Source organism: Bombina bombina, chromosome 5 (genome assembly GCF_027579735.1).
Source record: "Bombina bombina isolate aBomBom1 chromosome 5, aBomBom1.pri, whole genome shotgun sequence".
Lineage (NCBI taxonomy): Eukaryota > Metazoa > Chordata > Amphibia > Anura > Bombinatoridae > Bombina > Bombina bombina.
In genome coordinates this window covers 775,594,125-775,619,545 of record NC_069503.1, presented here as the reverse complement: position 1 = coordinate 775,619,545, position 25,421 = coordinate 775,594,125, and the positions used below count along the sequence as shown (strand labels likewise).

Sequence of the window (25,421 nt, the reverse complement as noted above, 5' to 3'; positions counted from 1 at the left end):
GTAACAATATAGTTGTCTACTTAATATTGCGAGCTTCCTGCACATTTCCTCCTCAAAACGGGCCTCCAAAAAATAGCGATTAATAAAATCTCTCGATTTCGCTTCCAATGTGTAACCAAGCTAAGAACTAAATAGTACCTATATATATTGATAATGGGCTTCATATGAAATTAAATTTCCACTATCAAATACTTGGATATGATGCATTAAATATCTATCTAGATGATGTATATATTCTCGAAATGGTATACGATTTTCTCATTTTGATTTATTAAAGGGACCTCCTGTCGTAACAACGCTATTATGAATAAATTTATTTGTACTACTCCTAAATGAAATTCTTTGCTTTTGTTAACACTATATATCTAATGATAAAAATATGTGTAAAATGAATATACTGAATATAATATTAAAAAGGTTTATTCTAAAGAATAATACATCATAAATAGGGAATGACTAAATCCTGCATATTTTAAAATAAACTCTATTGCACTATCTGAATCAGTTTGGCGAACTATTCCGTTCCTATTTTCTATATCTCTTTAGAGGTGTAAATCCTATACATGTTGTTTCTAAGTGCAACCATCTCTATGATGATGGTATCTACACTGCGATGTACTCTACAATTAAAGGGATTTTTTACAACTCTTAATATGATATTTAGATTCAGTGTCTGCATTCTAATTATATACATATAATATATATCTAAATCCTATACTGAAATAAAACATTCATTTATTGTAACAATTATACACTTAAATAGTGATATAAACAGTGAACATTTCAAGAATAATACTAATTCTGTACCCCCAATTACTAGTGAATAGAGTTCCCTCCTAAATTCAAAAAAAAAAAAAAAAAAAAAAATATATATATATATAGACTATGGTCATGGTACTATAAATAATATTACTACCCATCCGTGTAGAAGAATAGTGTGTCTTATATAAAAATATAATATGTGTAGAAAAATAGTGTGTCTTATGTGAAAATATAATATGTAGTAAAAGACCATTGATGGTCAAAGTGCTAAAAATATAAGTTGTGATTTCAGAATAACCAATGGTTTCTAATGTGTGAATATATAAATAATCAAATGATAGAAGTGATGTGTGAGGTGTATATACCTAGTACTGCTGCAAGTAATAATTAACCTTATATGTGTGATACTGATAATACAAGGTGTGTATATAATAAAATATAAATACTGTGTACACTTCCAAGAATTATTGATAATGTGAACTAATATATGTACTTCTATGTGTGTAACTAATATAGGACTTGTCCCCAATCTAGATCTATAATATATATGTAATAATGATAGAGTATATGGGGGGATACCAACATCAGTAAAAAAGAAGTGAATGTAACCATGAAATTACTAAAATAATATATAAATTAAAATTAAAAAGCAGCAGAGTCAATGACTTCGTTGAGACCATCTGGAAAAAGTGTTCCAAATTTATGGATCCAAAAAGTCTCTCTTTGACGAAGTTTAATGAATCTATTATATTTATTGGAGGGTAAAATACTTTCAATGGGGGCGATTTTGAAACTACATGGTTCCCCCTTATGTTCTTGTATGTGGTGTCTTGAGACACTATGTTTATCAGATTCATGTCGAATGTTTCTGAAATGTTCACTCCATCTGGTGCGGATGTTACGTATTGTGCGCCCTAGGTACTGTATCCCACATTTGCAGGATAACACATAGATGACAAAAGATGAGCTACATGTGAGGTATTGTCCTATCTGATATGACCTTCCTGTCGTATGTGCTGTAATCTTTTTTGCTCCATGGGTTATATATTGACACATATAGCATCTTGATTTGCCACATCTAAAAACACCTTTATGTCCCATTTTTCTATTATTATTATTTCTATTATTCGATGTATCTTTAATTGCTTTTTTGGAGATGACCACTTTACTGGGCGCTAATGATTGCTTAATGTTAGGCGCTCTCCTATATACAATGCTAGGGGTAGGATTTAAGTTTCTTTTCAGTATAGGATCTTTAAGTAAAATGGGCCAGTGTTTTTGTAATGTCTTTCTTATAAGTTTATGATTAGAGTTAAATTGAGTAACGAACAGGGATTGTTCTTTCATATTATTTACCTTTGGTATCTGAATATTATTGTGATTTTTATTGGAATTAAGTATTGAAACCCTATCTCTCTCACAAGCCTTCCTATATCCATTGTTAATAACTTCTAGGGGGTACCCTTTTTCTCTGAATCTTTCTATTAGAATTTGTGACTGCTCATGAAATGTATCGTCTGTATCGTCTGTATCGAACTAAATTCAAACTCCAAGGAGGAGCAATTGGTCTAAACACAGGCCTGATTCTAGTCAGAGCCTGACAAAAAGATTGAACATCCGGAACATCTGCCAGACGTTTGTGTAGCAAAATAGATAGCGCAGAAATTTGTCCCTTTAAGGAACTTGCTGACAACCCTTTCTCCAATCCTTCTTGGAGAAAGGATAAAATCCTAGGAATCCTAATCTTACTCCATGAGTAGCCTTTGGATTCGCACCAATAAAGATATTTACGCCATATCTTATGGCAAATTCTTCTAGTAACAGGCTTACGTGCCTGAATCAAAGTATCAATGAGCGAATCAGAGAACCCTCGCTTAGATAAAATCAAGCTTTCAATCTCCAAGCAGTCAGCTATAGAGAAATTAGATTCTGATGATGGAAGGGTCCCTGAATGAGAAGGCCCTGCCTCAATGGAAGCTTCCACGGTGGCAGAGAGGACATGTCTACCAGATCTGCATACCAAGTCCTGCGAGGCCATGCAGGAGCGATGAGAATCACTGAAGCCCTCTCCTGTTTGATCCGAGCAATCACCCGGGGAAGGAGAGCAAACGGTGGAAACACATAAGCTAAGTTGAACGACCAAGGCATCTATCAGTTCAGCCTGAGGATCCCTGGACCTGAATCCATATCTCGGGAGCTTGGCATTCTGACGAGATGCCATGAGATCCAGCTCCGGCCTGCCCCACCTGAGAATCAGGGTGGCAAAGACCTCCGGATGGAGTTCCTATTCCCCCGGATGAAACGTCTGTCTGCTCAAAAAATCTGCTTCCCAGTTGTCCACTCCTGGGATGTAGATTGCTGACAGATAACAAGAGTGAGCCTCCGCCCACCGAATTATCTTGGATACTTCTGTCATCGCTAAGGAACTCCTTGTTCCTCCCTGATGATTGATGTAATCCACAGTCGTGATGTTGCCCGACTGAAAACGGATGAATTTGGCCGAAGCCAACTGTGGCCGAGCATGAAGCGCATTGAATATTGCTCTCAATTCCAGAATATTGATTGGAAGTAGAGACTCCGACTGAGTCCACACACCCTGAGCCTTCAGGGAATTCCAGACTGCACCCCATCCTAGTAGACTGGAGTCCGTTGTCACTATCACCCATGAGGGTCTGCGGAAGCACGTCCCTTGGGACAGATGATCCTGCGACAACCACCAAAGAAGAGAGTCTCTTGTCTCCTGATCTAGATCTATCTGAGGAGACAAATTTGCATGATCTCCATTCCACTGTCTGAGCATGCTCAGTTGTAGAGGCCTGAGATGAAAACAAGCAAACGGAATGATGTCCATTGCCGTCACCATCAATCCAATTACCTCCATGTACCGAGCCACTGATGGCCGAGGATTGGACTGAAGGGATCGGCATGTATTCAGAATCTTTAAACTTTCTGACTTCCGTCAAGAAGATTTTCATGGATATAGAGTCTATTAGAGTTCCTAGGAAAGGAACCCTTGTCTGTGGAATTAGTGAACTCTTTTCTAGATTCATCTTCCACCTGTGAGTCCTTAGAAAGGATAGGACCATGTTGGTATGAGACTTTGTCAGCTGATAAGACGCCTGGATCAGAATATTGTCCAGATAAGGCGCCACTGCAATGCCCCGCGGTCTTAGAACCGCCAGCAGAGACCCTAGAACCTTCGTTAAGATCCTGGGTGCTGTGGCCAGCCCGAAAGGTAGAGCCACGAACTGAAAATGTTTGTCCAGGAAGGCAAACCTTAGGAACTGGTGATGATCTTTGTGGATAGGAATATGAAGATATGCATCCTTTAAGTCCACGGTAGTCATATATTGACCCTCCTGGATCAATGGAAGAATTGTCCGAATAGTCTCCATCTTGAAGGATGGGACTCTGAGAAACTTGTTCAGACTCTTGAGATCTAAAATGGGTCGGAACGTTCCCTCCTTTTTGGGAACCACAAAAAGATTTGAGTAAAACCCCTGCCCCTGTTTTGGAACGGGACAAATTACTCCCATAGTGGAGAGGTCTTTTACACAATGTAAGAACGCCTCTCTTTTTATCTGGTCTACAGACAATCGTGAAAGAAGAAACCTTCCCCTTGGGAAAGAATTTTTGAACTCCAACTGATACCCTTTGAGACACGATTTCTAGTGTTCAGGGATCCTGAACGTCTCTAATCCAAGCCTGGACAAAGAGAAAGTCTGCCCCCCACTAGATCCGGTCCCGGATCGGGGGCCGCCCCTTCATGCTGATTTGGGAGCAGCAGCAGGCTTCTTGGGTTGTTTACCCTTGGTCTAAGCCTGGTTGGGTCTCCAGGTGGACTTGGCTTGTGCAAAATTCCCTTCCTGTTTAGCGGAAGAGGGGACTCCCTTGAAATTTTGAAAGGAACGAAAAATTACTCTGTCTACCCCTTTGCTTAGATGTTTTATCCTGACGGAGGAGGTGACCCTTTCCTCCCATAATATCGGAAATGATCTCTTTCAAGTCAGGCCTGAACAGGGTCTTACCTTTGAAAGGAATAGCCAAAAGCTTGGATTTAGAGGACACATCCGCAGACCAAGATTTTAACCATAAAGCTCTGCGCGCTAAGATGGAAAATCCTGAATTCTTAGCCGCCAATTTGGCGATCTGAAAAGCGGCATCCGTAACAAAAGAATTAGCCAGCTTATGGGCCTTAATTCTATCCATTATTTCTTCCAAAGAAGTCTCCGTCTTAAGAGACTCTTCTAGGGCGTCAAACCAAAAGGCAGCCACAGTTGTGACTGGTACAATGCAGGCCGTCAGTTGTAGTAGAAACCCTTGATGAACATATAGCATTTTTAGAAGACCCTCCAACTTTTTATCCATAGGGTCTTTGAAAGCAAAACTGTCCTCAACAGGGATAGTCGTACGCTTAGCCAGGGTAGAGATAGCACCCTCCATCTTAGGGATCGTTTGCCAAGAGTCCCGAACGGCATCAGCTATAGGATACATTTTCTTAAAAATAGGGGAAGGGGAGAACAGGATACCCGGCCTTTCCCATTCCCGCGTAACAATTTCCGAAATTTTCTTAGGAACCGGAAAAACATCAGAATAAGAAGGAACCTCTAAGTATTTGTCCATCTTACACAATTTCTCTGGTGGTACCACAATAGAGTCACAGTCGTCCAGAGTCATCAAAACCTCCCGCAGCAACAGACGGAGGTGTTCTTGTTTAAATCTGAAAGACATGACGTCCAACTCTGTCGGGGGCAATACACTTCCTGAGTCAGACAGTTCCCCCTCAGACAGGGTCTCCCTACCCCCCACTTCAGAGCCCTGGGAGGGTACCTCGAGAGATAGCCATCAAAGCATCAGAAATCGCAGGGACCACATGGGCTCCTGTCCTGCTGCGTTTGCCTTGTAACACTGGCAACTTAGACAAAACTTCTGCAAGAGTGGATGACATAACTGCAGCCATATTCTGCAGAGTGAATGAAGTGGATGCGGTTGAAGAACACGGCATCGCTTGGGTGGGCGTTAAAGGTTGACACGCTTGGGGAGAAAGTTGCGGCATACCCTGGTTCTCATCAGACTGAGAAGCATCCTTAGATTTGCATTAAAGAAGATTTGTTATTTACATTGTAAAGCCCTCTCAGTACATGAGGGACAAAAAATAATAGGGGGTTCCACATTGGTATCTAAACACATAGAACAGGTACTTTCCAGAAGTTCAGCCATGACAAACAAACCAGCAACAGCAATATTGGTTGGTTTCTCTAAAATTAAACAAAAAAAAAAAAAAAAAAAGTTGCTTTAGAAAACGGGTGTACTGTCTCTTTAAAAATCAAAGCCGCATATGCATTTGTTGCTCCGCACTAAGCTGCATTAATTTTTAAACACCCTAAGACTTATAAAAATTTATACTGTCAGAGAATTATCGATTAAGCAATTTATATATTAGCCACCACTGAATAGTCGTGGACGGCACTCCTAAAGTCGCTTGTGAAGTCTGTAAGCACAAGCGACTTAGGCCACACCGGAGCCTAGATACATGCTGCTCCAAGACAGGATCCAGATAGAGAAGGCGCGCGAAAATCAAGCCCCGCCCCTCGTGGGAGCAACTAAAGTCCCCGGTTACAGCAAGCACCGCATGGAAAATAAAACAGGTTGGTCTTTATAATAGTACCTCAATCACCAATGTGCCCCCTCAAATAAACACACACTAGTCTAGCAATGTCAAAATGAAATATAATACTGTGCTACGCCTACCATAATCTCCCAGCGTCAAGCCCATGGTACAAACATTAGCCCCTGGTTAACCCTTTATTAGGCTACTGATTATCCAAAAAAAGGGAATACTTATGCACATAACCTGTAATGCAAAACGATTACCCTTTCCCTGTACAGGGAATAAATGCCAGTTTCTGAGATACTTCAGTCTCCCCAGAAATAAATGACTGTACATACCTTAATGCTGAACGCAGTAAGAAAAAGTCCCACACAATGAAGATGTTCCCTTTACTCACCTCCAGCACGTCTGTGGGGACAAATAAAGTATTAGATAATATTTGCCAAGACCATCAGCAGGGCAGCAATCCATATGGGAGCGTGATTACAGAGTGAGAATCTCCCCAGTTCCATTGCTGAAAGCCAGAAGCTCTAGCCCTGAGAAAAAAAAAATAGTACACACCGGCACCATTTAAAAATAATAAACTGTTGATTGAAGAATCTAAACTAACACCTCACTTTACCTCTTCCTATCACTAACACAGGCAAAGAGAATGACTGGGGTGGTAGGGAAGGGAGGAGCTATATATATATATACAGCTCTGCTGTGGTGCTGTTTGCCTCCTCCTGCTGACCAGGAGGCGATATCCCATAAGGATGAAATCCGTGGACTCGTCATCTCTTGTAAAAGAAAATGCAGTTTTCTTCAGACACCAGAACTTCACCTCCTCCATTGACAGAGGCAAAGAGAATGACTGGGGTTTATGGGTAGGGGAGTGACACTTAAAAGCTTTGCTGTAGTGCTCTTTGCCTCCTCCTGCTGGCCAGGGGTGATATTCCCACTAGTAATTGATAACGTTGTGGACTCTCCATATCTTTGGAAAGAAATTAATACAAAATCTCTGTGTTTGCAGACAAGATCTTGTATAGCGGTCTTGTGTCTGATTTGACATGCTAGCAATTCTGTGGTCAGGACAAATAGAAGGGGTGACAAAGGATATCCCTGACGAGTACCATTAGAAATGGGAAAGCTAGTGGATATAGTGCAGTTGACTCTTTAGCTGAAGGAATTGAATAAAGGGCAAAGATTTTAACATATGAAATTCGAGGAGAAGCCAAAGTGGGACAGAGTGGCTATCATAAATGACCAGTCCACTCTGTCGAAAGCTTTTTCTGCATCAATGGAAACTAATATCGTTTGTAAGGAATTCAAGTGTGCCATATGAATAAGTTGTATTGCTCTAGCGGCGTTAGCTTTGGCTTCTCTCCCTATGACAAAGCCAGTTTGGTCTGGGTGTATGAGATCTGGCAGAATTTTATTTATACGGTTAGCGAGAATTTTTGCGTAGATCTTTACATCTGTATTAATTAATGAGATGGTCTATAATTTTGTGGGAGAAGTGGTGATTTACCTGGTTTCGGGTAATATGAGCTTCAAGCATTGGTGCTGGAAAAGGATGATGTTTCTCAATGGAATTAAAATTTCAACAAGTGGAGTGGCTAGGATATCTATTAATTTAGAATAATAATGGGTGGTAAACCCATCTGAACCTGGGGCTTTTCCTGATGGAAATTAGTTTATTGCGGATATCACCTCAGATATGGTAATAGGTAACTCTAAATGATCTCCTTCTTTAGTTTGGGTGTATGGACTTGTTTATTATATGCAAAAAGGCCAGGTAGAGAGACATGTTGTTCAGAAGGCGGTGGTCTTTGCGAATATAGTTTAACATAGTATTGCCAAAATGTGTCTGCAATTCATCATTAGTGATTGAAATTTTATTTTTAGGTTTTAAAGAGTGGACAAAAGATTTATATGGTTTCTTTTTTAGATATCTCGCCAGAAGTTTACCAGATTTGTTACTTTCAAGATGTAATTTCGAAGGAATCCCCAATTGTCTGTATTTGTGTTGTATATTAAGGTAATTCAAGATTGCAATTCTTGCATCTTTAACCTTGTTTTCAAGACTATGATCGTCTGGATGTAATTTATGTTGGTTTTCAACTTGGGCTAGAGTATCAGTAAGTTTGTTGTATTGTTGTTTGCGTTGTTTATTCAGGGTGGATTTAGCTTTTATTAATTCACCTCTTATGGCGCATTTGTGTGCCTGCCAATCAATAAAGTGATCTGTGTCTGTTGGATTATTGAGTGAGAAAAACAGAATTTATGCTTACCTGATAAATTACTTTCTCCAACGGTGTGTCCGGTCCACGGCGTCATCCTTACTTGTGGGATATTCTCTTCCCCAACAGGAAATGGCAAAGAGCCCAGCAAAGCTGGTCACATGATCCCTCCTAGGCTCCGCCTTCCCCAGTCATTCGACCGACGTAAAGGAGGAATATTTGCATAGGAGAAATCATATGATACCGTGGTGACTGTAGTTAGAGAAAATAAATCATCAGACCTGATTAAAAAACCAGGGCGGGCCGTGGACCGGACACACCGTTGGAGAAAGTAATTTATCAGGTAAGCATAAATTCTGTTTTCTCCAACATAGGTGTGTCCGGTCCACGGCGTCATCCTTACTTGTGGGAACCAATACCAAAGCTTTAGGACACGGATGATGGGAGGGAGCAAATCAGGTCACCTAGATGGAAGGCACCACGGCTTGCAAAACCTTTCTCCCAAAAATAGCCTCAGAAGAAGCAAAAGTATCAAATTTGTAAAATTTGGTAAAAGTGTGCAGTGAAGAACAAGTCGCTGCCTTACATATCTGATCAACAGAAGCCTCGTTCTTGAAGGCCCATGTGGAAGCCACGGCCCTAGTGGAATGAGCTGTGATTCTTTCAGGAGGCTGCCGTCCGGCAGTCTCATAAGCCAATCTGATGATGCTTTTAGGCCAAAAAGAGAGAGAGGTAGAAGTTGCTTTTTGACCTCTCCTTTTACCAGAATAAACAACAAACAAGGAAGATGTTTGTCTGAAATCCTTTGTAGCCTCTAAATAAAATTTTAGAGCACGAACTACATCCAAATTGTGCAACAAACGTTCCTTCTTTGAAACTGGATTCGGACACAAAGAAGGCACGACTATCTCCTGGTTAATATTTGTGTTAGAAACAACTTTCGGAAGAAAACCAGGTTTAGTACGCAAAACCACCTTATCTGCATGGAACACCAGATAAGGAGGAGAACACTGCAGAGCAGATAACTCTGAAACTCTTCTAGCAGAAGAAATTGCAACCAAAAACAAAACTTTCCAAGATAATAACTTGATATCAACGGAATGTAGGGGTTCAAACGGAACCCCCTGAAGAACTGAAAGAACTAAATTGAGACTCCAAGGAGGAGTCAAAGGTTTGTAAACAGGCTTGATTCTAACCAGAGCCTGAACAAAAGCTTGAACATCTGGCACAGCCGCCAGCTTTTTGTGAAATAAAACAGATAAAGCAGAAATCTGTCCCTTCAAAGAACTTGCAGATAATCCTTTCTCCAAACCTTCTTGAAGAAAGGATAGAATCTTAGGAATTTTTATCTTGTTCCATGGGAATCCTTTAGATTCACACCAACAGATATATTTTGTCCATATTTTATGGTAGATTTTTCTAGTTACAGGCTTTCTAGCCTGAACAAGAGTATCAATGACAGAATCTGAGAATCCTCGCTTTGATAAAATCAAGCGTTCAATCTCCAAGCAGTCAGTTGGAGTGAGGCCAGATTCGGATGTTCGAACGGACCCTGAACAAGAAGGCCCTGTCTCAAAGGTAGCTTCCATGGTGGAGCCGATGACATATTCACCAGGTCTGCATACCAAGTCCTGCGTGGCCACGCAGGAGATATCAAGATCACCGATACCCTCTCCTGTTTGATCCTGGCTACCAGCCTGGGAATGAGAGGAAACGGTGGGAACACATAAGCTAGGTTGAAGGTCCAAGGTGCTACTAGTGCATCCACTAGAGTCACCTTGGGATCCCTGGATCTGGACCCGTAGCAAGGAACCTTGAAGTTCTGACGAGACGCCATCAGATCCATGTCTGGAATGCCCCACAATTGAATTATTTGGGCAAAGATTTCCGGATGGAGTTCCCACTCCCCCGGATGAAATGTCTGACGACTCAGAAAATCCGCTTCCCAATTTTCCACTCCTGGGATGTGGATTGCAGACAAGTGGCAGGAGTGATTCTCCGCCCATTGAATTATTTTGGTCACTTCTTCCATTGCCAGGGAACTCCTTGTTCCCCCCTGATGGTTGATATACGCAACAGTCGTCATGTTGTCTGATTGAAACCTTATGAATTTGGCCTTTTATCGTCGGAGACAAGTCTGTATAATCCCCATTCCACTGACTGAGCATGCACAGTTGTAATGGTCTTAGATGAATTCGCGCAAAAGGAACTATGTCCATTGCCGCGACCATCAAACCTATTACTTCCATGCACTGCGCTATGGAAGGAAGAAGAACAGAATGAAGTACTTGACAAGAGCTTAGAAGTTTTGATTTTCTGGCCTCTGTCAGAAAAATCCTCATTTCTAAGGAGTCTATTATTGTTCCCAAGAAGGGAACTCTTGTGACGGAGATAGAGAACTTTTTTCTACGTTCACTTTCCACCCGTGAGATCTGAGAAAGGCCAGGACAATGTCCGTATGAGCCTTTGCTTGTGGTAGAGACGACGCTTGAATCAGTATGTCGTCCAAGTAAGGTACTACTGCAATGCCCCTTGGTCTTAGCACCGCTAGAAGGGACCCTAGTACCTTTGTGAAAATTCTTGGAGCAGTGGCTAATCCGAATGGAAGTGCCACAAACTGGTAATGCTTGTCCAGAAAGGCGAACCTTAGGAACCGATGATGTTCCTTGTGGATAGGAATATGTAGATACGCATCCTTTAAATCCACCGTGGTCATGAATTGACCTTCCTGGATGGTAGGAAGAATTGTCCGAATGGTTTCCATTTTGAACGATGGAACCTTGAGAAATTTGTTTAGGATCTTGAGATCTAAGATTGGTCTGAATGTTCCCTCTTTTTTTGGGAACTATGAACAGATTGGAGTAGAATCCCATCCCTTGTTCTCCTAATGGAACAGGATGAATCACTCCCATTTTTAACAGATCTTCTACACAATGTAAGAATGCCTGTCTTTTTATGTGGTCTGAAGACAATTGAGACCTGTGGAACCTTCCCCTTGGGGGTAGCTCCTTGAATTCCAGAAGATAACCTTGGGAGACTATTTCTAGCGCCCAAGGATCCAGAACATCTCTTGCCCAAGCCTGAGCGAAGAGAGAAAGTCTGCCCCCCACCAGATCCGGTCCCGGATCGGGGGCCAACATCTCATGCTGTCTTGGTAGTAGTGGCAGGTTTCTTGGCCTGCTTACCTTTGTTCCAGCCTTGCATTGGCCTCCAGGCTGGCTTGGTTTGAGAAGTATTACCCTCTTGCTTAGAGGATGTAGAACTTGAGGCTGGTCCGTTTCTGCGAAAGGGACGAAAATTTGGTTTATTTTTAGCCTTAAAAAGACCTATCCTGAGGAAGGGCGTGGCCCTTACCCCCAGTGATATCTGAAATAATCTCTTTCAAGTCAGGGCCAAACAGCGTTTTCCCCTTGAAAGGTATGTTAAGCAATTTGTTCTTGGAGGACGCATCCGCTGAACAAGACTTTAGCCAAAGCGCTCTGCGCGCCACAATAGCAAACCCTGAATTTTTCGCTGCTAATCTAGCTAATTGCAAAGTGGTGTCTAAGGTAAAAGAGTTAGCCAACTTAAGTGCTTGAACTCTGCCCATAACCTCCTCATAAGAGGATGCTTGATTGAGCGACTTTTCTAGTTCCTCGAACCAGAAACACGCTGCTGTAGTGACAGGAACAATGCATGAAATTGGTTGTAGAAGGTAACCTTGCTGAACAAACATCTTTTTAAGCAAACCCTCTAATTTTTTGTCCATAGGATCTTTAAAAGCACAACTATCTTCTATAGGGATAGTGGTGCGTTTGTTTAGAGTAGAAACCGCCCCCTCGACCTTGGGGACTGTCTGCCATAAGTCCTTCCTGGGGTCGACCATAGGAAATAATTTCTTAAATATAGGGGGAGGGACAAAAGGTATGCCGGGCCTTACCCATTCTTTATTTACAATGTCCGCCACCCGCTTGGGTATAGGAAAAGCTTCGGGGGGCACCGGGACCTCTAGGAACCTGTTCATTTTACATAATTTCTCTGGAATGACCAAATTGTCACAATCATCCAGAGTAGATAACACCTCCTTAAGCAGAGCGCGGAGATGTTCCAATTTAAATTTAAATGTAATAACATCAGGTTCAGCTTGTTGAGAAATTCTTCCTGAATCTGAAATTTCTCCCTCAGACAAAACCTCCCTAGCCCCTTCAGACTGGTGTAAGGGCATGTCAGAACCATTATCATCAGCGTCCTCATGCTCTTCAGTATCTAAAACAGAGCAGTCGCGCTTTCGCTGATAAGTGGGCATTTTGGCTAAAATGTTTTTAATAGAATTATCCATTACAGCCGTTAATTGTTGCATAGTAAGGAGGATTGGCGCACTAGATGTACTAGGGGCCTCCTGAGTGGGCAAGACTGGTGTAGACATAGAAGGGGAGGATGCAGTACCATGCTTACTCCCCTCACTTAAGGAATCGTTTTGGGCAACATTATTATCAGTGGTATCATTGTCCCTACTTTGTTTGTCACATTTATCACATATATTTAAATGGATAGGAACCTTGGCTTCCGAACATACAGAACATCGTCTATCTGATAGTTCAGACATGTTAATAGGCATAAACTTGGTAACAAAGCACAAAAAACGTTTTAAAATAAAACCGTTACTGTCTCTTTAAATTTTAAACTGAACACACTTTTTTACTGAATATACGCAAAAGTATGAAGGAAATGTTCAAAAATCACCAAAATTTCACCACAGTGTCATAAAGCCTTAAAAGTATTGCACACCAAATTTGAAAGCTATAACTCTTAAAATAACCGGAGCCGTTTTTACATTTAACCCCTATACAGTCCCTGGTATCTGCTTTGCTGAGACCCAACCAAGCCCAGAGGGGAATACGATACCAAATGACGCCTTCAATAAGCTTTTTCAGTGGATCTGAGCTCCTCACACATGCATCTGCATGCCTTGCTTCTCAAAAACAACTGCGCATTAGTGGCGCGAAAATGAGGCTCTGCCTATGACTAGAAAAGGCCCCCAGTGAAAAAGGTGTCCAATACAGTGCCTGTCCGTTTTTTTAACAATTTGCCAAGATTAAAATAACTCTCCTAAGTTATAAACCATTAAACATGCTTATATAGTAATCGTTTTGGCCCAGAAAAATGTCTACCAGTCTTTAAAGCCCTTGAGAAGCCCTTGTATTCTTATATTGAAAATTAAGAAAATGGCTTACCGGATCCCATAGGGAAAATGACAGCTTCCAGCATTACCAAGTCTTGTTAGAAATGTGTCATACCTCAAGCAGCCAAAGTCTGCTCACTGTTTCCCCCAACTGAAGTTAATTCCTCTCAACAGTCCTGTGTGGAAACAGCCATCGATTTTAGTAACGGTTGCTAAAATCATTTTCCTCTTACAAACAGAAATCTTCATCTCTTTTCTGTTTCAGAGTAAATAGTACATACCAGCACTATTTTAAAATAACAAACTCTTGATTGAAGAATAAAAACTACATTTAAACACCAAAAAACTCTGAGCCATCTCCGTGGAGATGTTGCCTGTGCAACGGCAAAGAGAATGACTGGGGAAGGCGGAGCCTAGGAGGGATCATGTGACCAGCTTTGCTGGGCTCTTTGCCATTTCCTGTTGGGGAAGAGAATATCCCACAAGTAAGGATGACGCCGTGGACCGGACACACCTATGTTGGAGAAAATTCTTGGAGGTTAGTTTGAATAGGATTAGTGATCTGTGAGTCTAATAATAAGGAGTCATCTAATCTCCAAATATATATATATGCAGGTGCTGAGGGCCATTTGCTAGTGCAGGAAACTGAGGAGTGGTCTGACCAAGCTGTATGAGATATGGGATTTTGATAGCAGTGCTAACCCTGTGTGATCCGTAAATAGGTTGTCTAATCTGGAATACCTTTTATAAGTGGAGAACAAAAAAAAGTGTAGTCTCTTTTAGTAGGATGTAGAGTACGCCATATATCAAAGATAGGGATAGTAAGGAGGGCCTTCCATACAGATTTAATCGAGTGTTTAGAGAGGTGAAATGTGCCATTAGGGGTGTCTATGTTAGGAGTTAAGCGCAAATTAAAGTCTCCACCAATGAATTAGGGCCCTTTTATTGCATAAACTACTCTGTTAGTGATTTTTTGAAAAAATAAGGAGTGGGACGTATGTGGGGCATAGATTTAACATTGAAAGCTTTTAAAAAGATTCCGGAATGCCATGGCAATATGCCTTGAAATCCTATAAAATACCTTTTTATGAAGTGCCAATTCAAACTGATTAACTTGAAAATGTTAATGGGACAAATTAAAGTATTTATAACATACCGGATGAAGTTCTCCTATGACAAAATCTTTAGACATGTTTCTGGCATCTGTGGAATGACCAATGTCTTCAAAGGTCTCTGTAGCATCTCCTCCAGCTTGCTCCCGTAAAACTTCCTCACCGCCAGGATGCTAAGACAACAAAGACAAAAAGGTATTTGAACATAAGACTTGTTCATGTATAATGCTTTCCAGACAGAATGATATTACTACATAATATTTCTAAATAACTAATAAATAAAATATTCCCTATAACATAGTAGAGTTTAAAATCATACTTCAAATGATCAATATAGAGCATACACATGGATTAGTAGACATGTGTACAAGCTAATTTAATGTCCCACAAATAAACAAATAAACAACCAACATTTTAAAAATGTAACCCAGGACTAGATGGTCAAGGGATGGACTACAGTAGGACCTTTATGAAACATGGGACTGCCCAAACTTTAACCAGATTGCCATACAGAAAGGGAGGAACAGTGGAATGAGCTAATTCAGGGCAATCACGCTTATTGTTCGATAATTGGGAAACTGTTTAACAACTTTGTTGCTGAGCTATTTGACATCCTTGTACTGAACCTGTTTTAAGGCAGTTACACAATGCATTTACATTCCAGTGCTTTATCATCAATGAGGTACCTACACAAAACATGTTTTTCTTTTTGCTTGTTATTTTTTTCCCAGCAGGCAAAGTTACTTTGGCTTGCAGAAATACCCAGATACAATAAAAAACAAACATGAAATGGAAAAAGAATTGTATTAATTACAAACACATTTGATGGATCCACATTTAAGGGTCATAATAGTCGAAAAATGAATAGCTCTAATTTGTTAGAACATGTCATTTTAAGACTATTGACCCTGCAAACGGGTTATACACAGAGTAGAAATACAGCAGCACTAGTTACAAAGCCGAGTTGAGCATCTAGTGCTGCCGATTGGATCAGCAGTGGTTTATGCTCAGGACAACCGGTGCTCTGCTGGTCCCGAGTGGTGCTTCTACTAATCTTTTGACGATTATGTCCCTTTAGCATTAGTTCACTGTTACGGTTACCCTTAGTCTCGCTGAGAGATGGACCGCTTAGTAGCCTGGATCCCTATTGCTAAAGAGGGGAGAAGCTGCTTTCCATAGTATTCTATATGAGTCTCGCAAATATAGAATAATCTCCCTTAGCTGTAGTACAGCTAGGATACCCTTCTGCCCACAAAAACGAGTCAACGCTGCGATTGAGGGTCAAACAAGAATTCAGCACTGGGATGCCCAGCCTGCTTTTTATTAAGGTTACATGCACACAGGGCACTCCCAGGGGGAGAGGGGGGGGAAGCACAAAATCCCCCATCACACATTTAGATAGAGAGCACTGTCCTTTGACAGGCCACAATAGGATTACAGTACTTAAGATAACAAGTTTACAAGTTCATCTTATCAATTAGCAGTCTGGCTCCAGAGGTGATTAGACAATGGGATTGGTTATCCCTAAACTTAGAGCTGAGGCCAGCAAAAATGTGTATTTAGGCAATAGTTTCTAAAAGCTGAAAAAAAAGAGTTAACTCTTTATGAAATGATACTTGTTACGGTTTTCTTGGAGCCCTTCTTAGGCGCTGGCTTGCTGGTTCAGGCATTGCTGCTGGGAAATAAGCTCTTCACAACAAAATAACTAATGCTTCTGTAACAGTGCTCCCTTTCTGTGGAACACTCTGGCAGACACGGTCTGACCCCTTTTCGGGGCAGACTAAGGCTGTCCAGACCGCTGGTTATGCGGGGCTGAGGTCTGTTTGTCTGGACAACCCGTCGGCGTTGCCATTCTGTTTCCCAGGTCTGTAAGTAATGGTGAAATTGAAGGGTTGCAACGATAAGCTCCAACGTAATAGCCTGCCGTTATCTCCAGAGACCCGGTTCAGCCACACCAACGGGTTATGGTCGGTGACCAGAGTGAACTCCTGACCATATAAATAGGGAGTCCATTTCTTTAATGCCCACACCAAAGCCAAACACTCCTTTTCGACCGCTGCATAGCTGACTTCGCGGGGCAGGAGCTTCCGGCTGATGTAGGCAACTGGATGCTCCCCTCCATCTTCGCCTACTTGGCTGAGGACAGCTCCCAGCCCGAACATGGAAGCGTCTGTATGGACGATAAAACGTTTGTTAAGGGCTGGGGCCGCCAAGACAGGAGCGTTAATTAGAGCATTTTTGAGAGCCTGGAAAGCCGTTTCACAGTGGGGAGACCACAGGACCTGTCGAGGTAAGTTCTTCTTGGTCAAGTCAGTCAGGGGTTTGGCAAGTGTGCTGTAGTCTGGTACGAACCGTCTATAGTACCCTGCCGTGCCCAGGAAGGCTAGGACCTGAGTCTTAGTGATGGGGGTGGGCCAATTGGCGACAGCTTCTATTTTGGCCGGCTCTGGTCGCTGCTTTCCACACCCCACCCGGTGACCCAGGTACTGTACCTCGGCCATCCCAAAGTGGCATTTTTCTGGCTTCAGAGTCAGGCCAGCAGCCCGGATCTGATCCAGAACCATTCCCACATGAGCTAAGTGGTCCTCCCAGGACTCACTGTGGATCGCTATGTCGTCCAGGTAGGCGCAAGCAAAACTCTGGAAGCCATCCAGGAGCCTATCCACCAAGCGCTGGAATGTAGCTGGGGCATTCTTCATCCCAAACGGCATTACCCTAAACTGATATAAGCCGAATGGGGTGACGAATGCCGACTTGGGGATAGCCTCCGGGGCCAGGGGAATCTGCCAGTAACCTTTGCAGAGGTCAATAGTGGTCAGGTAATTTCCCCTGGCTATACGATCGAGTAGCTCGTCTACCCTGGGCATAGGGTAAGCGTCCGTCACGGTATTTTCATTGAGCCTCCGATAGTCTACACAGAACCGGGTGGTCCCATCTTTCTTGGGCACCAAGACAACTGGGGAGGCCCATGGACTATCGGAGGGCTCAATTACCCTGAGCTGGAGCATCTCATCGATCTCCTTCTTCATTCCTGTCCTAACTGCTTCGGGGATTCGGTACGGAGCCTGGCGCAAGGGAGCTTGTCCCGGAGTATCTACCTGGTGGGTGGTTAAAGTAGTGTACCCTGGCTTCGGGGAGAAGGTGAGGTGTTTGGACTGGAGGAGTTGGTTGAGCTGCTCCCTTTCAGTGGGGCTAAGTCGGTCCCCTATCTGAACCTGCGCCACTATACCTGTGGGGAGACTCTTTTCTAATAGGTCTGGAATGGGTAAACTGTCGGGGTCTTCCTGAGGGGAACAACATACGGCCGTCACGTTCTCTGGTCGCTCAAAATATTCCTTGAGCATGTTTACATGGAATGTCTTTCTAAGATTGTTGTCATGGCAGCTAGCTATCACATAAGTGGTGTCTCCCCTTTTCTCTACGATCTGGTAGGGACCCTGCCAGGACGCCTGCAATTTGTCTGTCTTCACCGGCTTAAGTACTAACACCTTTTGTCCTATGGTGAAGATTCTCTTTCGGGCCCCCCGATCGTACCATACTTTCTGTCTTCTCTGGGCCAACTGGAGATTAGCCCGCACGGCTGAGTTCCAGCACGTATGGCACAATGGGGACACCGTCAGCCTCCATCTCTCCCTCCCAGTGCTCCTGGATCAGGTTTAGGGGTCCCCGTACCTTTCTTCCGTAGAGCAACTCGAAGGGAGAGAACCCTGTCGTTTCCTGGGGCACCTCCCGATAAGCAAATAGGAGGTGCGGCAGGAAGCGTTCCCAGTCTCGGTATTCCTGAGTGAACGTCTTGAGCATTTGCTTGAGGGTCCCATTGAACCTCTCACACAGCCCGTTCGTCTGGGGGTGGTATGGGGAGCTCAGGAGGGACTTAATTTTGCAAACCTGCCAGAGTTGTTGGGTTAATTCAGCCGTAAATTGGGTGCCTCGGTCGGATAGGATTTCTTTTGGAAATCCTACCCGGGAGAACACCTGTACTAGTGCATTCGCTACCGTATCCGCTTGTATGTTGGATAGGGCGACAGCCTCTGGGTACCTGGTAGCGTAGTCCACTACGGTAAGAATGTAACGCTTACCGGAGGGACTAGGGGTAGCCAGTGGTCCCACTAGGTCAATAGCAACCCGGCTGAAGGGTTCCTCTACAATGGGCATATTTACTAGCTGGGCTTTAGGGTGATCGCCTCGCCTTCCTACTCGTTGACACACATCGCAGGTGTTACAGTAAGTTCTAACGTCAGCGTGCACCCCTGGCCAAAAGAACGTGTGAGTAATGCGGTGTAGGGTACGGGTAACGGCTAGGTGGCCTGCTAAGGGGATGTCGTGGCCTATTTTGAGGATTTCTTGACGGTATTTGTGGGGCACTACCAGCTGTCGCCTACGCTGTCCCCTTTTCTCTGTCCAGCGGTATAGTTTCCCTTTTTCCCATAAGAATGTTTCGTTATCTGCCCCGCCCCCTCCGGTCTCTGCTCGTTCCCGGTACTTTTGTAAGGTCGGGTCACTCTTAGACTCTGCCTCGAAAGCATCTGGGGTGTCCCAGGGTATGGGGCCTAACCTGTCAGGCAAGGTCGGGGTAGGTCTTACCTGTGTCTCCCGCACTGGTGAGAGCTCTCGCTCCGTCCGGGCTTGGGCCCGTGTAGTCACTGGGTCCGCCTCGTTGTTGCATACTGGAGCATAGGCAGAAGTCATGGGGCCCAAATCGTTGCCCAGTAGTACTTCGGCAGGTAAATTATCCATTAGGCCCACGTTCACAGCCCCCTTTCCCGCTCCCCAATCAAGATGCACTTTAGCTGTTGGAATTTTGTACACATCCCCCCCCGCCACTCTAACGGCCACAGTCTGTCCGGATCGCTTGTGCTCTGGCACCAAATGACTCTGTACCAGCGTGATAGTAGCCCCTGTGTCTCGCAATCCCTCGGTAGATCGCCCCTCGAGCCATACCCTCTGCCGATGGTGCTGGCGGTTATCTGAGGCAGCATATACAGGGTCTGCCTCGTGAAGCGGCCCCACATATCCCTCCATAGGGGCCTCTTGGTTAACACAGAGGGCCCGGGCCGGAAAATAGGACCCAGAGGGGTAATTGTAATTCCTGGGTGTCTGGTGCGTATTAAGGGGGCAGCTAGCCATGAAATGCCCTGGTTGCTTGCATCGGTGGCAAGTCGGTCTGTGACGCTCAGAGCTGTTATTGGGTGGTCCTGAGTGTCGGACGGGCCCTGTGGGCACCGGGGCTCGGAATTCAGCACGAGGGGGTGCACGGTAAACCTCTCTGGGTTTGACCCGTGCTGGAGCTCGGTAGTTCATGGGTTCGTGAAGACGGGAGTCATAATGTTCATCGGCCAATTTGGCTGCTTCTTCTAAGGTAGAAGGCCGCCTGTCTCGCAGCCATTCCTTCCCTTGCTGTTCCATGCCATTATAAAAATGTTCTAAGAGAAACAATTGTAAAATTTCCTCCCCAGTCACCGCTTTACTTCCGCTCAGCCAGTGATTTGCCGCTCTCCGCATTCGGTGCGCCCATTCCATATGGGTATCGTTAGGCTTCTTTTCCGTGCCCCGAAACTGTCGGCGATACGTGTCCGGAGTTACAGCGTACCGTCGCAACAGTGTCTCCTTAACTAGCTCATACTGTGTCACTTCCTTAGCACCCAGAGTACGAAAGGCTTCCAGGGCTCGCCCGGATAGTTTCCCAGACAATATCGTGGGCCACTCTCTGTTGGGAATCTGGTGCAGGGCACATTGCCTTTCGAAGTCCGCCAAATATTCATCAATCCCTGTCTCGCTCTCTAGAAAGGGTCGAAATGCCGTATAGGGTATCTTGGGCCTCCCAGCATTTTCGACAGGCATGATTACCTGCGGGGCTACAGCATTGCGGTGTGCGTTCGCTAGGTTGAGTTCGTGGGCTCGAGTCTCTCGTATATCCTCGTCCGCCTCCGCCATCAACTGCTGTACCAATTCCATGGAGGGGTTCGGCCCGTATAATGAGAGCCTTTCCCGAACAATCCTGGTTTTTTTCGTCACTAATCGTGGTCGGTGTTTCCGCCATTGTGAAGCTCTGATCCAGTTCGTTCAATTCTGCGATCAGCTCTCTCCTCGGCCGGTTGCTGGCGTACCCCCCTCTGCTTTCAAGTAAATCCTTTAGGGTTGTACGCTTCAATTTTTCGTAAGCGCTCTCCATCCGTTCTGTACCTCTCCTAGGAAATCCAGGAAAATCCCGCCGCTGCCTCCAAATGTTACGGTTACCCTTAGTCTCGCTGAGAGATGGACCGCTTAGTAGCCTGGATCCCTATTGCTAAAGAGGGGAGAAGCTGCTTTCCATAGTATTCTATATGAGTCTCGCAAATATAGAATAATCTCCCTTAGCTGTAGTACAGCTAGGATACCCTTCTGCCCACAAAAACGAGTCAACGCTGCGATTGAGGGTCAAACAAGAACTCAGCACTGGGATGCCCAGCCTGCTTTTTATTAAGGTTACATGCACACAGGGCACTCCCAGGGGGAGAGGGGGGGGGGAAGCACAAAATCCCCCATCACACATTTAGATAGAGAGCACTGTCCTTTGACAGGCCACAATAGGATTACAGTACTTAAGATAACAAGTTTACAAGTTCATCTTATCAATTAGCAGTCTGGCTCCAGAGGTGATTAGACAATGGGATTGGTTATCCCTAAACTTAGAGCTGAGGCCAGCAAAAATGTGTATTTAGGCAATAGTTTCTAAAAGCTGAAAAAAAAGAGTTAACTCTTTATGAAATGATACTTGTTACGGTTTTCTTGGAGCCCTTCTTAGGCGCTGGCTTGCTGGTTCAGGCATTGCTGCTGGGAAATAAGCTCTTCACAACAAAATAACTAATGCTTCTGTAACATTCACCTTCCTAAAACACTCAACCATAAAAATATAAGATACATTTTAAAAATTTATATTGTTCAAAATTCACAGATGGGTGAAATCTTGGCATGAGATCCTCATTTACCTGGGACAAGATAATCTATACATCCTGTCTTTAGGAGACAGGGACTTATTTGGACCGCTATACCCCATGTATTAACTACATTAAGCTGGTGATCAAAGCCTCTTAATATTATGAAGGAAAATCCACAATAGTGTAGTTTTCAATACCCAAAATAAATACTAAAGAAAAATACGCATTGAGCTGAGCTAAATAAATTTGTACTACATTGCAGCTGTGATCTGGTTTTAACGTTATAAATCTGCTGGCATTTAGAATCTGACTTCCTCCAAGTATTTTGCTTTAGTATTCATTTTGGATATTGCATACTACACTATTATGGATTCTCCTCCATAGTGTTACCAAGTGGCTTTGCATCTCTTCTATCAAGCATTTCTGAATGGCGGTCCTAGGAGAGACTGTGAGAGGGGAGTTCTGTTTCTTTTCTTTTTTTGCCATATTGTTATCTGGTGGTATATTTGCATGCATATAGGTGTGATGTGATGTGCCTCCCTTAAGAGAAGTCTGGTTGCTATATAACTTGGGTGCCAGTTTTTACTGCTTGTAAAGCAGTTATTTTTAAACCTTTTAAAACAAACCATATCCTTAAGAAAAAAAATACACAAGGAAACTTAAAGGGACAGTCTACACCAGATTTTTTTATTGTTTAAAAATATAGATAATCCCTTTATTAACCATCCCTCTGGTTTGTATAACCAACACAGTTATATAAATATATGTTTTACCTTTGTGATTAGCTTGTATCTAAGCCTCTGCAAGACTGCCCCCTTATCTCAGTGCTTTTGACAGACATGTATTGTAGACAGTGCAGACTCCTAAATAACTCCACGGGAGTGAGCACAATGTTATCTATATGACACACATGAACTAGTACTGCCCAACTGTTAAAAACTTTCAAAATGCTCTGAGCTAAGAGGCGGTTTTCAACGGGTTAGAAGTCAGTTTGAGCCTAACTAGGTTTAGCTTTTCAAAAATACCACCAAGGGAACAAAGCAAATTTAATGATAAAAGTCAATTGGAAAGTTGTTTAAAATCGTATGCCCTATCTGAATCATGAAAGTTTAATTTTGACAAGACTGTTCCTTTAATAAGCAACCAACAACAAGAATTAGTCTTCAGGAACATGATAATGCAGAAATGTCCTTAGTGTGAATCACACAGGAGCAGCCAGGAAAGTAAGGGAGAAAGAGAGAGAAAATCTCTCTCATGGACTTCATTTATCAAAACTTCAACTAGCAATCAGTGTCTTCACATCAAAATACGTTTGTAATCTTGCCAAATTATCAAAATATGGACCCTACTCAAAACAGCATGATTGTGCCCTCAAATTGAATAACGATGTAAATTCAAGCCTGATTGAATTTAGCTATTTTGCACCTGTAAATAGCCAAATCCAATAAAGTTCTAAAGTTATCACACTGTTTTGTCTATATTTTGCATCTAAGAATACTCCCTGATAGCAAATGTATATTTGGACTTGTCTTGTCTTGTCGCAAACTCCATAGGAAACAAGAGTGTCTGTAGTAGGGCTGTCAAAAATAATCGTTTTGACCATGCATCGCGATGCGGCATGAAACGATTCTGCATCGATGCAGTGAGGCGCGAGAATCGATTCACGTTACCCACGTGACCCCGCCTCCAGGACAAGTAACAGAAAGTGCGCGGTACAGCGTTTTGACGTCATAAAGCAACACGGGCGCTCCATGCGCGGTCTCTGGAAGTGCCGAAGTTACGCAGTAGGAGCAAGACTCACTGTTACACGGTGGGCTCATTTTTATTTTGTGGGAGACAGAGGAGGAGACCTATGGTGAGAAACTAATAACTTATAGCTTAGTTAACCAAAACGTCGTACATTTTGCCAATGCCATTGCCTACTTACTGAAAGAGCACAATAAGGGGTACAATTAAATTATTAATTATCAATACTTAACGTTATGTTACTACTGACTGAGGCTCAGGCTGCTGCATAATTGAATTGCATATATAAAATTTATTATAATAATTAAATACTATATTATCTAATCTATCTACATGTTTTTTCACATGGATGGTCTGCGGCCCCTCTACAATACAATCAATAATCTAGATGTTTTTCACATGGATGCCTGGTCTGCAAATATTGAAAATAATATACACTTATATTATATATAATAGTATTTAATATAATACATTTTATATATGCAATTATGCAATGCAATTGCAAATGCATGTGCTGAGTGCTCTCTTAAAAGATGCCAATCCGAAGTTCCGAACCCAATCCCTGTTTTATTTATAACAAGGCTAAAAGCTGCATTTTTAAACATACTAAACTAAAGGCCATAAAACCCAATTTGTGATTCAAGAAAGTGCATGCAATTTTAAACAACTTTGCCTATTATATAATTTGCTTATCCTTTGTTGAAATGCATCGCCTCCTCCTTGTGTCGTGCACTAATGTGTGCAATGCATTGCTATTTCATCAACAAACAATATCTGAGAAGTATGAAGAAAATTAAATCGAAGTTAGTTATGTTGTTTATTTAAAATTGTATTTTCTATCTGAATCATGAAAGTAAATGTTTGGGTTTCATTGCACCTTTAAGTGTGTAATATATTACAGTAAGTGATGTCCCCTGCAATGCAATTTGTTTTCAAATGTTGGCAAAATGGCAAGTAGTTGAAGTTACTAGTACTTGTTGATTTTACATTTGCAGCTTGACATTTTGACAACAATGTTTTTTTTTGTGGGTTTTTTTTTTTTTTTTTAACACTGACAGAGTTCGACGTTGACAACATCATCCGTCACATATGTACATGTCATGCTAAAATGACAGAGGGAGACAAAAGATAGAGAGATAAAAAATGCACCTAGCATTTTAAAAGCAAGCATCTGGGCACATTTTGGATTTTATGAACATACTGGAAAGCACGAATTGGACAAGACACACGTGGTTTGTAAAGCCTGTCACACAAAAATTAAATACATAGGGAATACTACTAACTTGAGAAATCACGTTAGCCGTTTTCACTCTGAGATGCTAACACCTGCCGCCAGTGCCACTGCCAAGGAAATAAGACTAGCTGAAGCTCATCAGCCAAGAATTGATGCAATGCTGTCAACTTTGCCGCCCAACTCTGAAAAAGGGAAGAGAATAACCAAAGCTGTGGCAACTTTCATAGCGAAGGACCTACGGCCTTACTCTGTTGTGGAAAACCTTGGGTTTCGCAACCTGTTGAAGACGCTAGAGCCACGTTATAAGATCCCGTCACGCAATCACTTTACAGAAAATGTTATACCTGCACTCTACCACGAAACAAAAGCTCAGGTATTTGCATCAATGAGCCAAGCCAGTCGAGTCGCAATAACGTGTGATTCATGGACTTCAGTCACGAAGGAGTCTTATCAGGGGCATATTTAAGTTTTGTGCTGCCCTAGGCACTCAAAATTCTGCTGCCCCCCCCCCACCCCAGGTTTAAGGCCTTTTTTTTTTTTTTTTTTTAGACATAATATTTTTGGGGCAGGGTGTAAAAAAAAAATAAAAAAAATGCCTTTTTAAGTAGATGTTCACCAGGGCTTGCATTCACTCTGGTCACACACATTATATATAT

The 25,421-nt window shown here is 42.7% G+C and overlaps 1 protein-coding gene across 1 annotated transcript in view; it reads right to left on the bottom strand.

The window, feature by feature from the left end:
- LOC128660820 (cytochrome b5) overlaps positions 1 to 25,421 on the bottom strand; it is a 130,060-nt gene that overhangs the window by 46,667 nt on the left and 57,972 nt on the right. Inside the window, exon 2 of the mRNA XM_053714865.1 lies at positions 14,913 to 15,041. Within this exon, the coding sequence (XP_053570840.1) occupies positions 14,913 to 15,041 (129 nt within the window). The remainder of the gene's footprint in view (positions 1 to 14,912; positions 15,042 to 25,421) is intronic.